Consider the following 20,387-nt stretch of genomic DNA (forward strand, 5'->3'; position numbering starts at 1 on the left):
TACTGTGAAGAAGCACCCGGAGAAGCAAGAAGAGTGAGCACCTTGAAGCAAGAAATAAGAAGAGTGAGTGCCCTGAACCAAGAGTGAGCACACTGAAGAGAGAGAGAGAGAGAGAGAGAGATTGAAGGGCTAGCTGAGCTAAGCTGAGCTAAGCTGACAGGTTGCTAATAGGTTGGTTTGTAACAATGGTTATGTCCTCATTACAAGCATCTTGTACTTTGCCACTAGTGTCGCCCATAATAGTCATTTGTACCAATGGGAGCTTGCAATGATGCACACATTGAGGTGCAAAATAGAGGTTGGAATAATCCATGGAAGCCATGTAAGTTGATTTTCCATTGTGTAGTCTCAAATCTCAAAAATTGCCGCAATGAAAGAGCTAGGTGAGCTAGGCTAAGCCGGGCAAACCAAGCTGAGGTGGGAGAGGGGAGAAGTGGAGAGAAGGAAAGAAGAGTGAGAAGAAGCATGGAGGTGTGGGTATACAGAGAGAGTAGTTGTCAAAAAAAGCTCCAAACTCACTCATGTCCTAGAGAGCCCATTGGTGCTGCACAAACTTACTCATGTCCCTAGAGAGCCCATTGGTGCTACACAAACTCGGCCAGTCACTACCTCATATAGATCCATCACATACATATATACCTAGATGAATCCAAGAACACGCCCAAATTCACCTTTTAGGAATGTGCATGTTGTATACTCATGGTAGTCAACCCACAAGGCTATATAACTATCAACTCCATTATGCATAGTATGGACTAGATACTACAACATCCCCACTAACGTCATCAAGTGCCCAATAGTGGGTGTAGAACTCTATATCAAGATATGCTCACACGCACTCCACACACACACACACACACAAGAGCATATATTCACACAAAGGCCTTCGCACTGAGTTTCTATCAAACCTCCAAAGATGCAAGGCAGACTCAGCCATAATGAAGCCTAGCACTAAGGGAAGTAGCAAATAGAAAGAATAAGTACATCACACCCTAAATCATGTCATTTAGGACCTACGTCTCTTGCAAGCGTCATAATAGGGAAGATTGAGGAAACGGAATCAAAAGCTTTGCAAAAAATCCACAAAGCACTGCATACCTGTGCTCCCTGACCTCACCTCTATTCTATGATGGCTTCTAGAGTAAAGATATTACCAAGGGTGGAGAAATTCCTCTTGAAGCATGCCTAGCCTAATGCTCTACACACAACCTCTCAACCATAGAGCTGACCTCTACTTCTAACACTTCTCCATAGATCTTGGCACATTGTGTGGTCAATCATGCTAGTCCTATAGTTATTCGGATCCATGGCATCTCTTGCTTTGAGGATGGGCACAATGGTGTTTGTGGTATAGCATAGTGGAAAGCCTCCACAAAGAGCTCTATTGAAGGGATTTGCAAGGATGGGAGCAAGCACATGTTGCCCATGGGCGAAGTATTGAAAGAGAGAGAGAGCGATGAGACCCACATGTAATGTTCCCAAGCATAATACACAACAAATCTAGGATGTAGCATTTTAGATTCCCTGACCTCACCTCCTATATTCTATGAAGGCTTCTAGAGTGAAGATATGACCACGGGTGGAGAAATTCCTCTTGAAGCTTGCTTGGCATAGTGTTCTATACACAACCTCTCAACCATAAAGCTGACCTCTGCTTCTAACACTGCTCCATAGATCTTGGCACATTGTGTGGCCAATCATGATGGTTCTATAGTTATTCGGATCCATGGCATCTCTTGCTTTGAGGATGGGCACAATGGTGTTTGTGGTCTAGCATAGTGGAAAGCCTTCACAAAGAGCTCTATTGAAGGGACTTGCAAGGATGGGAGCAAGCACATGTTGCCCATGGGCAAAGTGTTTGAGAGAGAGAGAGAGAGAGTGAGAGAGAGATGAGACCTACATGTAATGTTCCCAAGCATAATACACAACAAATCTAGGATGTAGCATTTCATGATCTAGAAAAAAAACTAGTTTTATGTGCCTTGGGGATCATATTTATCTACTATATTTGGGTCTCCTATTATTTATTCACACAATCCTAAAGTGACTTTAATAAAATCTTGACATTGTGATGCCAGATTGAATTAAAGTAAAGGTAACACCTTAGGTATTGAGGTGTAACCTTATATGATGCAACACTGCTAGCCTTGCCTCCCCCAGCTACATGGCTCGCAGCTGAATGGCCTCTCCCATCATAGAATCATCACAAATGCTCCATCAGAGAATCCACACAGCAAGTCTGTGCTTCTTCAAAATTAGTATTAGTTTCAAACATTCTAGCAAGTTATGATATACATCTTCAAGAGGATACAACAAGGGCAGGTTGGTGCACACCCTTTAAAATCATGTAGATACAATACATTTCACAAATCATGACAAATAATGGAGCAGGGGCTTACGAATAGAGTCAATCTCGTAATCTCTCATTTAGCAGTATGTCATGAACTGCCTAAGATGCTTGTTCTTTTGGCCACACCAACTTCAAATCCATGGATCGTTTTGACTAGTGCAAACTCTCCAATTGAGGTCATAATCACCAGAAAGCCTTTGCCATCTGTGATTTAAGCCTCTGCTTAAAATAATTGCTTTCTTCAGAAGCTTCCACTATACAAGCCTTTGATGAGAACTACAGGTTTCTCGAGGGTGCATTGCACGTACCACCAAGCTCATTCTCCATGTGATTCTCAAACAAACTGCACAGACTCCTGGTATTTCAACTGGAACACCTTGTTAAGCACATCTTCAACCACCTGCACAGGAAAGGTGAATAGGTAACCAGTTACCATAGTCGTACAATTTTAAGTGGTTCACTGCAGCTTACCGTCTGATCCATGCGGAAGGGGTCTGGTTGTTCCACCAAGAAAAGAGAATAAGTTACATGCTTTGCCACAGCTGTATGCACTGAAAACTTGGAACAGGAGAATTGTATGAGGAATGGAGCACAGTTTATACATACCAAGGATGGGGCAGGTTTAGAGGGCTGATTTGGAGGCATTTTTTCCAGCTCTTGGGAAGCAGCCCCAACCCCTGGGGCACTCTTTTAGAGTCACCTACAGCAATCTGTTGGCCAGAACCATGCTAAAACTAGAAGCAAAGTGTGAGGATATTTAGGGCCTGCGATTAACACACGTACATGTAGAGTTGAAGGGAAGACAAGGTTTTCTGATTTGTTCCTGGCCTGGTATTTCACAAAAGGCACCATAAGGTGTTTTCAACAGATTTCAGCCAAGCATATCAGTAAGGCAAGACGATGAGGGGGGGAGGGCGTTCCTCCCCACTGGGACAAAGTGCTGATGTTGTGCGTGCAGGAATCTCTTAGGTATATTAACGTTGTCTAAACCATCCAAAGCGACAAATCCTTATTAAAGAGCAACCACTTCCCAGAGTACCTTACATTGGTATCATGGCAAGGTTTAGACAGCAGTTTTGCAGAGACGGTATTGTTTTATCAGACATTGTATGGTCATGCTGCATTTGGGTTGCATTATGGACAAGTTTGCCAATAACAGAGACCACAAAGTCCTCACACTGAGGAGAACAAGGAGGATTAGACCAAAGCCAACAAACCAAGGAGATCAGAAGGGAACAAAAGAGAAATTAGAGACATGTTTCTTCAGTGCACCAAGAGATCAGCACACAACACCTCAAATGACAAGATTCTTATGTGTCTTTGAGCCCCATTGCCTTGACAAAGAGCAAGTCCCCACAGCCCTCCAAAAGTAGCACATGCAGATACACAAACTTCTGTGGGCTAGGGCACCCAAAAACCTAACGTTTCCACTTCATTTTATCTTTGTTACCATAACTCTATGATCAAGGATGGATGCCAATCCTAAAGAAGTTGCATCACAAGGTACAGAATTTATCAAGGCTAGTTTAAGGAGGACTCAACTAGAGTTGAATTATAAGATAGAGAATGGTCATCTGTTCTATAAAGGCAAGAGTCTTCATCCTAGAGAATCATGACATTAGGCACTACCAATTTCATGATAGTCCCAACACTAGAGACCCAAAAATGCAGAAGACTTATGCACTTCTAAAGAGAGTTTTTCTTGGGGTATGAATAAGTGTGTCTAAGAGTATGTTGTTAGTGCCATAAATGTCACATGATAGAAGCAACGCCTCAAAGTGGGTGATCTTCCAATCCCTCATTCGGCGAAAGAAAAGAGCATTCTTAGCTTGGCTGGAGAGAGACATCTATCAGTTGTTTTTGAGTCAGGATTCTTAGCTCGGCTGGAGAGAGACATCTATCAGTTGTTTTTGAGTCAGGATTCTGGGGAGGCCTGGAGAGAGACATCTATCAGCATTCTTAGCTCGGCTGGAGAGAGACATCTATCAACATTCTTAGCTCGGCTGGAGAGAGACATCTATCAGTTGTTTTTGAGTCAGGATTCTGGGGAGGCCTGGAGATTGCTTAGAGTGCACCCCCCGCCTCCGGCGATTACCTCTCCACTTACATGGGGCGAGTATGCAACCTCCCTCTACACAGTACCAGAGCAGCCACCACTACCGAACCCTCCAGAGCCTTGTCCACCCACTTCTACCTTCTTCACAGCAGAGATGGTGAGGAGGGCCATCAACAGATTGCATACAGGGAGGGCGAGCATTTCATACATGCTAGAGATATGATTGCAGACTTGCTAGCTCTCATGTTTAATAGAGCCATGTGTGAGGGGTTTCCTCGGACTTGGAGTACTTCCACGATTGTGCCGGTACTCAAGTCTGGAGATCCGAGCCTGCCGACTAACTACCGCACCATTATGATTGGTCACTCGCTGGCCAAGCTATATATGCCTCTATTCTTGAGCAGGAGTTGAGCAGATGGGCAGAGAGACAAGGGGTCCGAGCTCAAGGACAGGCCGGTTTCAGGAGGAGATTCTCTACTTTGGATCATATCTTTACCCTCAGGGCTATCATTGAGGAAGGCAGAGCACATGGGAGGAGGATCTACTGTGGCTTTGTGGATTTCCGCAAAGCCTTTAACACAGTGCCCAGAGCTAGACTGATGTGCAGGCTGCAAGACTTGGGGGTTCCATATGAGCTCATTTGGGGTATTATGGCACTTTATGAGACAGTAGTTGGGCAGGTGCGGACTTCTCCCAGCCAGTACACTCCACTATAGGGGTGAAACAGGGCTGCCCGCTCTCTCCGACTCTAGTTGGACTATACATTGATGAGATCTCTGATTATATTGGGACACGAGGGGACAGAGGAGCCCAGTTGGCTGGCACTTGGATACCTCTGCTCTTATATGCTGATGATATTGTGCTTATAGCAGACTCACCAGAGGGTATGCAGAGGCACTTGGATACTTTACATAGTTATGCACAGGACAGTGGGCTCTCAGTTAACCTTGGTAAGACCAAGGTTATGGTGTTTAACACTACAGCTCAGTGGGTCTGGAGATCAGCGGCTATTTTCACATATGGGCAGGAGACAGTGGAGTATGTTGACTCATACACATCTCTTGGAGTGGTGTTCACTGGACCCACATTTTCCATGAGGGCAGCAGAGGCCAGATTGACTAGAGGATATGCAGGTCTAGAGAGGATGTGCTCACGGGTACAGTTTCAGGAGCCACGCACTAAGCTGTGGCTTTTTGACATGCTGGTCACATCGGCTATGCTATATGGAGTACAGATCTGGGGGTAGATCGTCACAGTCGATCAGGACGCACATACGATGGATGGAGATCGATGGAGAGACCACTTGTGTCCATGATCTCCAGGATGATCCGGGCTAAGGCCTCGGTACTCCATGAGATTATCAGAGCCGAGATGGGAGCACCACCGATCGTAGTTGAGGCTCTTGCCAGATCAGTGTCCTTCATTCATAGCACCTGGGAGCTTCCCCGACACTGGTATGCACGACTTGCTTTAGAGTCACCTCATCAGCTAGCCATGGAGGAAGACACTTCATGTTGGTATTCACCTTGACACATTCTGAGATTAGTAGAGTCATCAAACAGGACCTCATTCAATTGGACACTAGGAGGACATGGCTAGAGCCCTCACAGGAGTTGGGGACGAAGATGGCTTTCTATAGAGACCATCTTCTCTGCACCACTGAGGATGGCTTTATACTCAGACCGAGCTACATGGATACCCATCTGTCTCATGGATTGAGGTGCGCCATTGGGCAGATCCGCACCTCTTCACATCAGTTAGAGATAGAGACAGGCAAATTTAGAGGCATACCTCCAGGGGACAGGATTTGTCAGATTTGTTGGATAGAGCCAGAGACGGAGGAGCACTACATTTGTTGCGCTGCACAGCATATTATGAGATTCGAGGGCGCTACCATTGCCTTTTCAGAGAGGGATTTGGACCACTGGCTAGAGTCATGGACTATTGTGATCAGCGATGCTTGGGTTTTTATCTCCTGGAGATCCGCAGGCTCAGAGAGTCCATTATCAGGAGCACACGCCCGACTGGCAGGGAGTCCACACAAAGACAGATTACTGACTTCTTTAGAGGGACTACCCGGGAGGACACACAGCCGACAGCCCAGCAGTGGGCACCCCGTGGGACTCTAGTTGAGAGAGCTATCCAGTTGGGCAGATCCAGACGCCCGAGGGTTCGCGGATCCTCACATCGGAGACGGTGCCTACACCGGAGGATTCAGAGCATCATTGCAAGGCATCGGGCTCGTCCGACCAGGCATCTCACTATGGCAGATATCCACGCCATCCGGCAGAGACCCATGCTAGAGCTCCTAGGATGATTACAACTCCAGCCATATACTGTTGTACTCACTGTCACTTTTGTACTCCCCCATATTCATGTATTCATGTATCCATGTACTCATGTACCCCATTTTAACTAGTAGCACTAGCGCCCACTCTCCCTAGTTGCTGCTTCCGGATGCTCCCTACTGATGTATTGTAGGGCTAGATACTTACCTTCAGTTCTTTCTTTTCTTTTCCAGACAGTGTATCAGATGTCACATGGTTGTAACTTTGGTCTCATAGGTTACTTTGGCCTTTTGAAGACGTTAATATAACATTTCATATCATTTCATCTCTCTCTCTCTCTCTCTCTCTCTCTATATATATATATATATATATATATATATATTAAATTTTTAAAATTTAAAAAAAAAGACAGAACACCAAAAAAACCATGCATAGTGTACCCTTGTTAGAAGGACATATTGGGGTAACAATAGAGAAATGTTTGGAAAAAAATTCATCAAAAACATCAGTCAAACCATGCATAGTGTGCAGAGAAACGTTTAGAAAAAAATATTCCTCTATCCCTGCCTGTGCATCTCTAGAATCCCATCGTCTTTGATCTGCAGTAGAAGGTACACGTGCTAATATGATTGTGAAATGATTGTAACACCTCCTATAGAAGTAGAACGAGCAAGCTGCTGCACTCTGCCAATACTAGATACTGGACGTTCTTCATCTCTTGTAACTATTTCCCAAAGCCCTTTGGCAACCAGTAAGTGCCTCATCATATAAGCCCACAATGGGTAGTTAGTCCCGTCAAGCTTGTCTTCGGCAACAAGCATCCTAAACACACATTACCAGCCATACTGTCCGCAAGTGTACTCTCTATACAAACTAAATGCAAATGATGCAAAACCCCCAAAATACTGCAAGTATGTATGCTACCGATTGCAATGTGAAACACTGCAAGTAGCTCTCTAAAGACATGCAAAAGTTTTGAAAGAAGTAGGGATAGAGATTACTTTTTGTAATTTTTGCAAGTTCGGTTAACGTATTTCGATGCCGGTACCACCATGAGTAGCTTGAAGACTCTTGCGCGCACCTCTATGCTTGGTTCAGCTCTGTTTTGGGACAAGCTAAAAATTTATAGAGGTGTTTTGGAGGCCCAAACGAACTCTGATTTTGGCTTGGGAGGCTCGAGAAGAGGCGAGGAACACAGTGGTGAAAAAATATTCCAAAAAAATATTCTTTTCAAAATGAGAGCTGCAATGGTGACTAGGGCAGCTGGGATTCCCTCGATCAAAGTACACATAGCCTCCCTTGAGGCTCTCTCGCAAGCCATTGCGCTTCCTTGCCTCCTTTAGAAGGGGCCGATTCTACAGCACAAGGAGTACCCAGGTTTCCCTGGATAGTGCTTCATTTACAACAAATAGATGGGACACCTGGCCAAAACCTACCCTTGACGGCGGGCCTGCCGAGGACGCCCATCAAATCCACACCCAAACCCACTCCGACACCCCTCAATAGGAGTGGAGGAGGGAAAAGGCCAGCCCCTTCCCTCACCCTAGCCAGATGGACAGGTGCCTGGCTAGGCAGACCCACCACTAGCTTCCTCAGCGATAGGCCTAGCACTCAGAGGACTCAGGCCGCTCACAGCCAGCACGGTGGCCTCGTTGGCAGCATTTACCTCCAGGATTTTGATGGCTAGATGACCCCACCCACCGTGCAGGTTCAAGATTCCTTTGTCCAGATGCCACTCCACGAGGTTGTTGATCAGGAGAGAAGACCCCAAATACATCCCCTACATTTTGTGCCATTACTTTTTGTGTTCGGGCAACAACACACACAATGTCTCTACTCCTTTTGCCAAATTTTCCTTGGGAACCACACACAACTACAATCTGCCTTTACACAGCAATTGACTGCAGAAAAGTCCTATAGGGAGAGAAATTGACAGCTGAAAGCAACATTGACAAGTAGTTTTGTTACCTCGAAGGTTAAATGCCCCAATTTGTGTTGAAATTACAAAAAGGCCCGAATTTGCAGAAATGTGCACATACAATAGGTACCACTGGTACAGATTCTGTAGGCACAATCACATATGGATTCTACATGTACTGATGTGGCAATATGGGCTGTACAGATGACATGTACGATCGCCACACACAGGTGTACGAACTGGTATGGGCGACACACAGGGATGTACAGGCAGGTACAGGCATTGCACGGGTGTATGATGAACAGAAAATTTGGGCTCAGGCAAGGCAGGATAAACCTTGGGCTCTGATATCACTATTGGGTTAGGCTTAACCCTAATATGGAGGTAATGGGGGCAGAAAACAGGGGAGAGAGAGAGAGAGAGAGAGAGAGAGAGAGATGGGAGAACCACACGATGCTAGATGTATCAGAGTGATAAGGTTATGTGTACACAACCACACGTACAAGACATAATAATAAAATTAGTATAGGTGTCCTTTCACACCAAATGTGCAGGGGGGGAAAACCATAGGACAAAACTGCCCCTCAAGTTAGTGCATGTTCACATGCAGCACTACATATAAGCATATGCCTTCAATGAGAGTCTAGTTGCATAGCATAGATAATGTGCTATGACATCCCCACTCACATCATCGGTGCTGCCCAAGAGTAGGTGCAGGTTTATCCATAAAGAAATGTCACCGTACTAAACAAATCTTCATGGATAAAACCATTAAACCGAGTTCTATCACTTCTTTGGAGGTGCAATTTCTCACAAATTTCTTCATCGTCAACCAACAAACTCCCAACTCACTAATCCTCCTTGAGTCAAGGTCCACAGAGCCTACCTATTTATGTCCCTGGAATGCAAAGCTGGTTGAAGAAGTCAATTGCAAAGCAAAAAATTAAGGTGGTGGAAGATGGATGACAGATGGTGTTTTGCTAAATAGGGCACTTCACAACTCCTTACTAATCCCTTAAAAGGCCCACTCAACAATGAAGCATTTTTCCAGCTACATTGTTTGACTTTAGGGAAAAAGCACAATGGATCCAAGTATCATCACTTTACTTTGCACATAAGCCCCACACACAAACTCTCATTCTTTGCAGAGACGGGTTGTAAGGTGCCCTACTATTTAACAGAGCCAGTGCCACAATATGCATTTTGCACAATCACTGCTATTCAACTCACCTCTCATCATTTGAAATGTGATCTAAACTCCACAGGACACTTAAGGTATGCTCCATAGGGGTGTGGAAGACTGAGCAGCATGCCTTGTGGAATGCCCAGCTTTTGTTACTATTTGCATGCACTTCCCTCAAGTTCTTGAGGGATGTGTCGACATCCCTACTATTCTTTCGTGAAATGGGAAGACTACTGCCATCACTGCCTGTATCAAGGAGGTGCTGCATCACCGAGACGCACCAATGGAACTAGCATCCAAGCATAGCTAATCGCTAATAACTTTCTTTCATTTGAATTTGTGTGGACATACTGAGATAATTGGGTCTCATAAAACGTATTTCAACCTCACAACACAATGGAGATCAATTTATGAGCTACCAAACAAAAAAACACAAGGTATTTCACACATTAATCCCCATGGCCAACCTATCCATAGTTAATATATCAAAAGGATATTTAAAGTGCAATATATGTAACTTAAAGAAGCATTGGCAAGGCATGAATGATGTAATGTTCCCACAACCCAATGCATTGAGCTGTTCTTACAAACATTAAGCTAGGTTTAATCTGGTCTAGATTAAAGATTTTGAGATTTTGTGCATACGTACTGCAATTGTCTCGCTATACAAGGCTAGCAAATATTAAGAAACTAGAATACCTTGTCAGGTGTAGATGCCCCTGATGAGACACCAATGGTAATCTGTCCATTTGGCAGCCAGTCTTTTTTCTCAACATATTCACCATGCTGTAATCCATAAACACTTAGTCAACAGCACAGCTAACATTAAGCTTGCATGAAAGAAGACCCCTCATAAACACTACAGGTAGCTGGAAATTAAGCTTTTGCATGATTAGATATAAGAATGGGGAGTGATAAATTCAAAACTTACAGACAGTTTATAAGCAATAAAATTCCCAGGGCCAATCCTCTCTTCACTGTCAATCCAGTAAGATGGGGTCCCACTAAGCTCAGCAATCTCTTGCAGATGGGATGTATTACTAGAGTTCCAGCCTCCAATTATCAAGATGAAGTCAAGCTTTTGTTTCACCAGGTCGTACATGGCATCTTGCCTTTCCTGATTTTCCAAGGACACCATCCAAGGGCCGGCAGAGACATCAACCAAACAAAACCCAGAAAAATATATCAGGGACTTTACAAACGTAATCCCTCGCCATGGAAAAGGAGATCTCATCCCCGTCCCTCGTGGGCGGCGAGATCTTTCCCTCCTGTCCAAGAAGGGGGGGGGGGGGGGGGGGGGGGGGTATTGGGAGTTCACAAAGAGGACAATTTACACTACCTGAGTGGCATCACATATAGTGTTAAAGCTCATGAAATGATCATTGGTTTTCTCGACACCGTGCTTTTGCATCATTGTCCTCTCAAGCAGCTTTCCTGCATATACAAGGAAAATAAAATTCAGCCAAACACCAAATTATGGAGCTCCTCTACCGTCCTGAAGCTGCCTTGGTGTCAAAAAAGCAGGCATCCACCAATCCTTGAATGACCTACCTATTTCCTCAGTCTCTCCTTTCAGCATGGTGGTTTGATTGGCAATGCCAACTCTCAAAAGGTCAACATCAGGATCAAAGCCCTTGGAAACTGCAAATTTGAATTTCTGCAGAAGACAAACACTCACTTCAGTGCATAATCTTCAGCTTCAAAACACTGTTAAGTGGTAGCAGTTATAGGTATGTTGAATGCTAACCTCAAGCAACTCTTCTCTTGAACCACTTTCACCATTCAGCTTTCCTCCCAATATGTAGTCACACACATACATGGCCTGTTGAAGGTAGATCAAAAGACCTTAGATATTAACCTTAGCAATGGCCATGGCACAAAAAAAAAATAACATAGGCACCTCTGTTGAGAAAGTACCTCATTAATGTTCTTGACAATGATGTATTTTCCTGCAAAAGAAGCTGTTGCGATGGTTTCTTCATGTGCATACTTCCCATGGATGACTGATGTATACAGAGATTTCTTATGCTTCTCAACTGTATTCCATACCTGCACAATCAGTTGCAGTTCAAGGCACGCAAAGTGTGCACACGCCTACCCGTGTCAAACATGGAGGAGGATGGTGATACCTCAGAGTTCAAACACAAAGGAAGATGGTGATACCTTAGAGACCCATGGACAGGTGGTGTCCACAATCTGGACTTTCTTGTCTATCAATGTCTGCAGCTCTTGGACGGCTGCTCCAAATGCTGGCAAGATCACTACATCCCCTTCACTAACTACATCAAAATCTTTACCCTCCTTTGTTACAGGTAGAAGTTCAACCTTCATCTCCTTCAACCTCTGTAAACAGCTTTAGAATCTCAAATAAAAGGCTCACAAAATCTTAGTTACACCAGATTAAATCCCACATTTGGGAGAAGGAGAGGTAAAGAAAGCACTTGTACACAGGTTTGTTCTTTACCTTATTCACTGTGGGGTTGTGAATCATCTCATTTGTTATCCAGATCTGTTCCACAGGGAACTGCTTCCTAGCTTCATAAGCTATTTGGACAGCACGCTCGACTCCCCAACAAAAGCCAAATGCTTCAGCAAGCTTCACGGTAACATTGCCCCATGTATACTCATAGTTATTTTCCCTGAGCTTCTTGACAATGTTGCCTGCAACCAGCATATCAACAAGTGATCTTAAATCTACATTTATGGGATGGATAGCTCAGGTTACTGCATAATATGTTAGCATTATTCATCTCCTGGTAGTGTGCCCAAGTTATGTATCCTGGGTGCCCAGATTTATCCCAGGCAGCACCATATTTTTCCCTCATGTTCAGGCCCTTGGTTGTAGGGTTGGCCACCCATTTTTCACATGTTTAATTTAGCTAGTCTATGAGTCTTTTCTGGAGCAAGTCGACCAGCTTATTTTGGGGCTATATAAGGCTTGCCTCCTTCTCATTTGTACTCACCTTGCCCGGGTCCTCCCTTTCGGGAGTAGTTGTTCATCATGCCCTCACCTACGGGGACCACCCCTTGCACAGGGCTGTTTGTATCATTGCTTCTTCATCATTATGCAGATTCGTTTTCTTTCTCGTTGTGCCTATGTCTCACGCTTTCCGCTGCGCACTTTTGACATAACAATCTTAACTTCAAAAGAGTCTACTCATAGAGCTTCACAGCATCAATACCTCCATGCAATGCATAGACTACATGCCATGACCCCCCCTACTCATGCCATTGGCATGCAAGAGTATATGCAGGTTTTAAAAAACAGGGTTAGCACAAGAGCCCAGGTTAATTCAAAAACCAGTACCAAAACTGAGGTTAGTGCTAATGTGTACAAGAATTATAATTAATTTTACAGATAAGCACACAAACCATGGTTGATTCACAGAATTAGTAGAAAAACTTGGGTTCATTAACAAAAGTGCAATTCCACAAATTAGCAGGAAAGCAGAGTTGGTTTACAAGTGAGAAGACAACTTTGTGTCAACAAGGAAATTCACTAACAAATCAGAGTTGCTTTAGAGACAATACTTGTGTACTCTTGTCTGATAAGCTCAAGCATCACTTTCTTGTGCCCAAATCCTTATAATGGCATACAAACTTACTTTGGAGACATTAGCACAATGCAATAACACTGTCAATTCTAACCCTCTTGGAACCCTCTGGTTGCAAGGTACCTTCTTATCCATTGTCAAGTGTAAGCCCCTTGGAACCCTCTAGTTGCAGCACACCATCTTATCCATTTGTATCATTATTGTTGAAGTGTCATTCCTGTGTAATTATTATCAAAAACTGGCACTTGATGAAAAGGACTAGACTAGTTGTTAGGAGAGTTCTTCCGTTAATATCACACAAGTTTGGAGTCTAAAACTCCTTTTGATGGCAGACCCCTAGTTGAGGAAAAACTAGCCACATAGCTACCTAAATCAACCTAGACACACAAGACAAGTGGCCGCCCACCAAATCAGGGAGGATTACAGGACTATCTTCTGGACTGATTCAGTCAAGGCCCTGGGTCATGAGGTGTCCTGTACCTTACAATCTGAAATTTGTGAGTCTGCAGATCTCTGCTTCTCCTGTCACCATCAGCCTGGAAAATTCGTCCTGCAGCACCTGAATTCCCTGGATGTCACCATCCGTTGCAATTCCGATCACTTGCTAGATAAGTTTCATTCTCTATGTCCTACTATCCCAAGGCCTTGATGTTAAGAAAAGGACTTCAGTTGAAAACTCCTGCTGTGAATGGACTATTCCCATGGCAGCCGGAATCTCCTCCTGACATCCTTTCCAGAATTCATATGCTCAGAAGACTTGCAAATCACCCAATCAGCCAGGGGAAAACAAAGTTCTTCTAGATAGCCATCCATGGAGGATAACTATTCATCTTCTAGGCTCACAGCCATTGTCATCATTTGGTCCAGAACGATGTCCAGATACAAGTATTGAGTATGGGAGATTTCCCAAGTATATGCGCATTTGCATCATGCATGGTTGCATGTGAATCTAGTGGATTTGCTAGATATTTGCTATGTTTTTGTGTGTTGCATGGGATGCAGTATAAAGCCAGCAATGCCAGGGATGCCTGCCTGCTCGCATGTGGGAATGTCTTTGTCTGTTGACTAGTGGTTGGCATTTTGCAGGGTTCCAAAGTTGTGCCAGAATTCAGCTCATAAGCCAAGCTTTGGACTTGGAAAAATTATAAGCAATATGTGTTCACACTCATGAATAAACGAGTGTGAACTTGAGTAAGTTGGGCACGGGGCATCTCATTAAAAATGGGCATCATCCACAATTCGAACCAAGCGCCCTCCTTATGGCATGGTGTGGGGTGTTCGAGCCTCGTTTCAAAAAGTGTGGGCTGCCTCACATTTGGCAAGGATTGACCACACACTTGGCACGGGGTGGGTGTGCATGGCCAACCACCACCTCCCTCTCTCATATGAATTGCTCTCCCCTTGGCTCCCTAGCACCATCATGAGCTGCTATAGAGAGTTGGAAGGTTGGCGATTTCGAGCATGTGATCTATGGCTAGAAGGTGCCTTGGATTATCCCATAAGTGGAAGCATGGGAAGTTGAAGAGCCATATATAGGCTAGAATGGCACCTTGTCAGTGTCATCTCCTCCGGCCGATGTTTTGGGAGGCAGCTCACTGGGAGATGGGAGCCCGGTGGAGGGATGCTGCAGTGCCCGTTGGGGGTGTTCGTGGTGCTCGATGGTGATGCGTCTCCTACATGCGTTAGTCTTCTGCTGCGCATTCTGACATGGTATCAGAGCCCGAGCGCGTGGGGTCCTGGGCGGCTCAGGCGTGTGTGGTCCTGGGTGACCCCCTCACGCCTCGGTGGCTTGCAGAGCTCGAATCGAGGGAGGGTGTTGGAGGGTTGGCGATTTCGAGCATGTGATCTATGGCTAGAAGGTGCCTTGGATTATCCCATAAGTGGAAGCATGGGAGCCCGGTGGAGGGATGCTGCAGTGTCCGTTGGGGGTGTTCGTGGTGCTCGATGGTGATGCATCTCCTACGTGCGTTAGTCTTTCGCTACGCATTCTGACATGGTATCAGAACCCGGTCGTGTGTAGTGCTGGGCAGCTCAGGCGTGTGGGGTCCTGGGTGACCCCCTCGCGCCTCGGTGGCTTGCGGAGCTCGAGTCGAGGGAGGGTGTTGGAAGGTTGGCGATTTCGAGCATGTGATCTATGGCTAGAAGGTGCCTTGGATTATCCCATAAGTGGAGCATGGGAAGTTGAAGAGCCATATATAGGCTAGATGGCACCTTATCATAGTCATCTCCTCCGGCCGGTGTTTTGGGAGGCAGCTCACCGGGAGATGGGAACCCGGTGGAGGGATGCTGCAGTGCCCGTTGGAGGTGTTCGTGGTGCTCGATGGTGATGCGTCTCCTACATGCGTTAGTCTTCCACTGCGCATTCTGACATGGTATCAGAGCCCGGGCGTGTGTGGTCCTGGGCGGCTCAGGCGTGTGTGGTCTTGGGTGACCCCCTCGCGCCTCGGTGGCTTGCGGAGCTCGAATCGAGGGAGGGTGTTGGAAGGTTGGCGATTTCGAGCATGTGATCTATGGCTAGAAGGTGCCTTGGATTATCCCATAAGTGGAAGCATGGGAAGTTGAAGAGCCATATATAGGCTAGAATGGCACCTTGTCAGAGTCATCTCCTCCGGCCGGTGTTTTGGAAGGTAGCTCACCGGGAGATGGGAGCCCGATGTAGGGATACGGCAGTGCCCGTTGGGGGTGTTCGTGGTGCTCGATGGTGAGCGTCTCCTACATGCGTTAGTCTTCCGCTGCGCATTCTGACATGGTATTAGAACCCGGTCGTGTGTCAGCTCAGGCGTGTGTGGTCCTAGGTGACCCCCTCGCGCCTCGGTGGCTTGCGGAGCTCGAATCGAGGGACTTGGATTATCCCATAAGTGGAAGCATGGGAAGTTGAAGAGCCATATATAGGCTAGAATGGCACCTTGTCATAGTCATCTCCTCTAGTCGGTGTTTTGGGAGGTAGCTCACCGGGAGATGGGAGCCCGGTGGAGGGCTGCTGCAATGCCCGTTGGGGGTGTTCGTGGTGCTCGATGGTGATGCGTCTCCTACGTGCGTTAGTCTTCTGCTGCGCATTCTGACATAGAGCTGTACAGATACCAGTTCGGAATCCATATGACCTGTTCAGACAAGTCCGAAACTCTATGCCCAACGGAGCCAGAAACCCTGAATTTCAGTTTTTGGGCATTTCAATCGGGCAGAATGAGTAAAACATATACCTAAATGAATCCAAGAACATGCCCAAATTCACCTTATAAGAAAGTGCAATTTATAACCTCATGGTAGTCATCCACAAGACAATAAACCATCAACTCCATGGACTAGATACTACATTATCCCCACTAACGTCATCAATGCCCAATAGTGGGTGTAGAATTTGGTATCAATATATGCTCCCCCACACACACCCACCATGCACACACACACATAAGAGCATACATTCATACAAAGGTCTACGTACTGAGTTTTTTTTGTCAAAGCTCCGGAGATGTAGGGCAGACTCAACCATAATGAAGCCTAGCACTAAGTATCATAACAAATAGAAAGAATTATTACAACAACAAGGTAGTTGATATGCACCACTAAAGATAGAAAGAATTAACACAATATCAACTGGCTGCAATTGGACGAAAACTTCACAATGTGAAATTTGCAATGCCCGGAAGCCAGGAAGAACAAAGAGAAGTTGCCCATGAAGCCCAGAGGAACCTTGAAGACGAGTGTTGTCCCTATTGCATCCAAACCCTGTGAGACTCGGCCTAGCTTGAGAGTTCCACGTAGTAGTCTGCGAGACTTGGCCAGGCTTGAGAGATCCACTCAAATTGGTGTAAAGCATGGAGTTCTTCCCTTGTCTTGGACTTAGGCGGTGGTGCCTCTACTCTTGCAAAGTGGCTTGAGTAGCAATCAAGCGTCTCCCCTTGCCTTGAGCTTGGGCAGTGGTGTCTCTATTTCTGCCGAGAGGCTTGAGTGGAAGACAAGCGTGAACTTCTCCCCTTGTCTAGGACTTGGACTTGGGCAATGGATGGTTCTTACCCCGCATCACACACATACACACACACACACACACACACACACACACAAAAGTGGCAAATGCATCCCATAAAACAGTATGAGGACCAAAGATGTTTAGGCATGTATTTGTTGGAGCTTGCCCACACTGAGAGGTCATGCTGAGGCAGCACTCCGAGAGAGAGAGAGAGAGAGAGAGACAGCGAGGCACCTCCCAAAAGTCCATCACAGTTTTCTTTGGGTCATAGCCACCGACTATAGTGGCCTACAAGAGCAGCAGCACGACAACCTATGGAACACGTGACGTGATCCTCTCGCTCTACATACACATGGTGTCACTAGTGAGCCCGCAATCCCTTCTGAAAGCCAGAGACCCCAGATCCCAGAGGCCTCATCCCTGCACCCATCAGCTACAGATCCAAGATATCCTTCGGGGAGATGCTATGGCGCACACTGTCGTCATGTAGCATCACATGGATGCTTTTGCATGGTTCTGTGCTCATCATGGATACATTGTACTACCTGTTTGTTCTCATAGACCCTCGGGTTCTTTTGAAGACGTTAATCTCTCTCTCTCTCTCTCTCTCTCTCTCTCTCTCTCTCCACATCTCATATCCCAGACGGTACAAAATACGCTGCTAGGGTGGGGTTAATTTGAAAATGAACAGACAAGCTAGGGTCTACTTACGTGCACGCAAAAATAGGTAAAGAATGTACTTGTATATTCTTGGCTGATGAGCTCCAGCATCTCCTTTTTGTGCCCAAATCCGGTCCTGTTGTAGTTCTCGTTTTTGGTGAGGTTTCTTCTAAAGGTCTTGGTATCTATGGCATCGGGCACTGCAGGCTCTGTGGGAGTGGTGAGGGCGGCGCCATTGGAGCGGACAACAAGGCTCCTATGGCGCCTCTGAAGTGGTGGGCGGAAGGAAGGGCAATGATTGTCCAGGCGAGAGGTGAGGCCAGAATGCAGAGATGTTGCTGTTGCTGCAGGAGGTACTAAGGCAGCCATAGTTGCTACTGCTCAACAAAAGACACAGGGGTCTCTATTCTATTTAGCTTTTTCGTCATTAATTGTTGCTTGACCTTTGTTTTTTCACTAACGTTATTATAGTAATTGAAACCTTTAAGCTTATCACAAAGTTATTGAAACCTTTAAGCTTATTACAAAGTTATTGAAACCTTATCTTAATTAAAAAGTAAGGATAATAAATAACAATTTATAAAGTTGATTTTTTTAATTGAAAATAAAAAATGCTATCATAAATCTGAAATAAAAATAATGTATAAAACACAAAAAAATTGCTCCATTCATTTGAAACAGGAAAATTATACAAAAAAACATATTTTTGTATTAACAGTAGCAAGAATTTTTACAATCATAGAAGTGACATTTTATACAAGAATGACTATGAAAATACATATTCGAAAGATCCTCATATGTATCCCCTGAAATTTTTTACATAAAGATAGTATCTTCCACTTATTTCTTGGGCTACAAAGAAACAAAATCATGACCATTTTCTATTGCTTCTCTCATATTTGGTGGATCGAGATATTTGCCATGCAATACATGCTCATTGCAAGCACAAGGACGAGGTTGCTTCTTGATCCTACAATATAGTCGTCATTCTCTGGTTGTTCATCTTTATCTCCACCAGTGTCTACATGTGGGAAGTACTTGAAACCTGGATGATCCATGAAAAAATTTTCATCAACATCAGTATATACATTCCATTCCCCACTTTAGGAATCATCCAGTGAGCAGATGGGTAGTATTTCCTAGTATGGAGCATTTGCAACAAGTAGACTCCATACTAGCCCCTAGCTTATTCAAGATGTAATTATCCATGTAGACATATGCACAGTCAAACACATTGATGGGAGTTAAACATACTCTGTTTTTTAAATCCCCTTGGCCGTATAGTGCATATTGCTCATGGCCCCTATTTATTTCTTAGTAGAGACATTGTGACTAAAAAATATGAAGTGTGGCTTGTGCAAGTCTTTCATACAGTAACCTAACATATCTTAATATGTGTGGAGACGTACTTGTTTCAAAGCTCTACAGATGACAATACCTCCTACAGATTTAGAGGCATCCCAAGCAAGATGTCTTTTAATCATTTTACTTACATAAATGATTAAGGATGAAAACCATTTTACTATCATATAAAAATGGAGGTGATTTAGAGTTCCACAATTTTCTAGTGCAAATAGGCCATCGACACATTCAACTCAAATAAATTGTTCCAATGGTTCCAATACACAACGTCCATATCACCAATGCTAATGCCAACAATCACACAGAGAACTCCACTAGCTTAGTTTTTGACACAGGTTTATTATTCACATTGGGATAAATGCAAATTTCTTCTCTTTCAAAGGTTCACTGGATTCACCACACCTTGCTCTGTTTTTTATAGAGTGCAAGTTCTGCAGGCCCTAGTTTCCTTGAGGAGGGGTTACAATACGCACACAAGTAGACTCTACATGTCAACATTGACGAGGAGAAATACAAGGTGTGGATTTAGATTCAGCACATGGCAAAGTTGTGTCCATGATGATAACTTTTGCCATGTCCATCTGCATGGATAGCACTAGCAACTAATAGAGGGGTACATATAGGAGCTTTGCCATGTGCATGTCGACGGACAATAGGAGGAGGACACTAATCACCCAAACCCAATAGAACACAACGTCTAGGAATAGAAGTAGAAGTAGAAGAATCATCATTGAGGACACGACACCCTGAGCGAGCTATCTAAGATAGACACATAGACACGAGGCATCATCAAAAATTTATTTTATGTCTACAAACCTATGTTGTTAACCCTCTCACAAGGATTTTACCCTATCCATAACCAAAAGTGAATTATTTGTGGAGTGTGTATAGTAGAGTTGAAGTTTTCCTATGTCTACAAGCCTTTGTTGTTGACCCTCTCACAAGGATTTTACCCTAACCAAAACCAAAAGTGACAAGTGTACCAAACTCTTTAAAAAATCATCATCACAATGTATTTGACCTTAGGTTCCACCCTATCAATGTCATCA

The 20,387-nt window shown here is 44.7% G+C and overlaps 1 protein-coding gene across 1 annotated transcript; it reads right to left on the reverse strand.

Moving 5' to 3' along the window:
• Nucleotides 1-2,218: 2,218 nt before the first annotated feature.
• On the reverse strand, nucleotides 2,219-18,434 carry LOC147608269 (4-hydroxy-3-methylbut-2-enyl diphosphate reductase, chloroplastic-like). The gene is made up of 10 exons (XM_086789504.1): nucleotides 18,057-18,434; nucleotides 12,260-12,456; nucleotides 11,959-12,138; nucleotides 11,713-11,844; nucleotides 11,543-11,617; nucleotides 11,347-11,452; nucleotides 11,135-11,229; nucleotides 10,727-10,912; nucleotides 10,495-10,581; nucleotides 2,219-2,750 (listed from the first exon to the last, which is right to left on the reverse strand). Exons 1-10 carry the CDS (start codon nucleotides 18,343-18,345, stop codon nucleotides 2,685-2,687), a joined length of 1,413 nt encoding a protein of 470 aa, XP_086645630.1. The 5' UTR covers nucleotides 18,346-18,434; the 3' UTR covers nucleotides 2,219-2,684.
• Nucleotides 18,435-20,387: the final 1,953 nt, after the last annotated feature.

This window comes from Cibotium barometz, chromosome 53 (genome assembly GCF_041138505.1).
Source record: "Cibotium barometz isolate CiBa-2024 chromosome 53, ASM4113850v1, whole genome shotgun sequence".
NCBI lineage: Eukaryota > Viridiplantae > Streptophyta > Polypodiopsida > Cyatheales > Cibotiaceae > Cibotium > Cibotium barometz.

Excerpts from the sequence above, each read along its gene's own strand:
- LOC147608269 (XM_086789504.1), bottom strand. The coding sequence starts at position 18,345 with ATGGCTGCCTTAGTACCTCCTGCAGCAACAGCAACATCTCTGCATTCT. Across the intron at positions 12,139-12,259 it reads ACAACCCCACAGTGAATAAG|AGGTTGAAGGAGATGAAGGT; the intron begins GTAAAGAACAAA and ends AGCTGTTTACAG. Across the intron at positions 11,618-11,712 it reads TTGTCAAGAACATTAATGAG|GCCATGTATGTGTGTGACTA; the intron begins GTACTTTCTCAA and ends TACCTTCAACAG.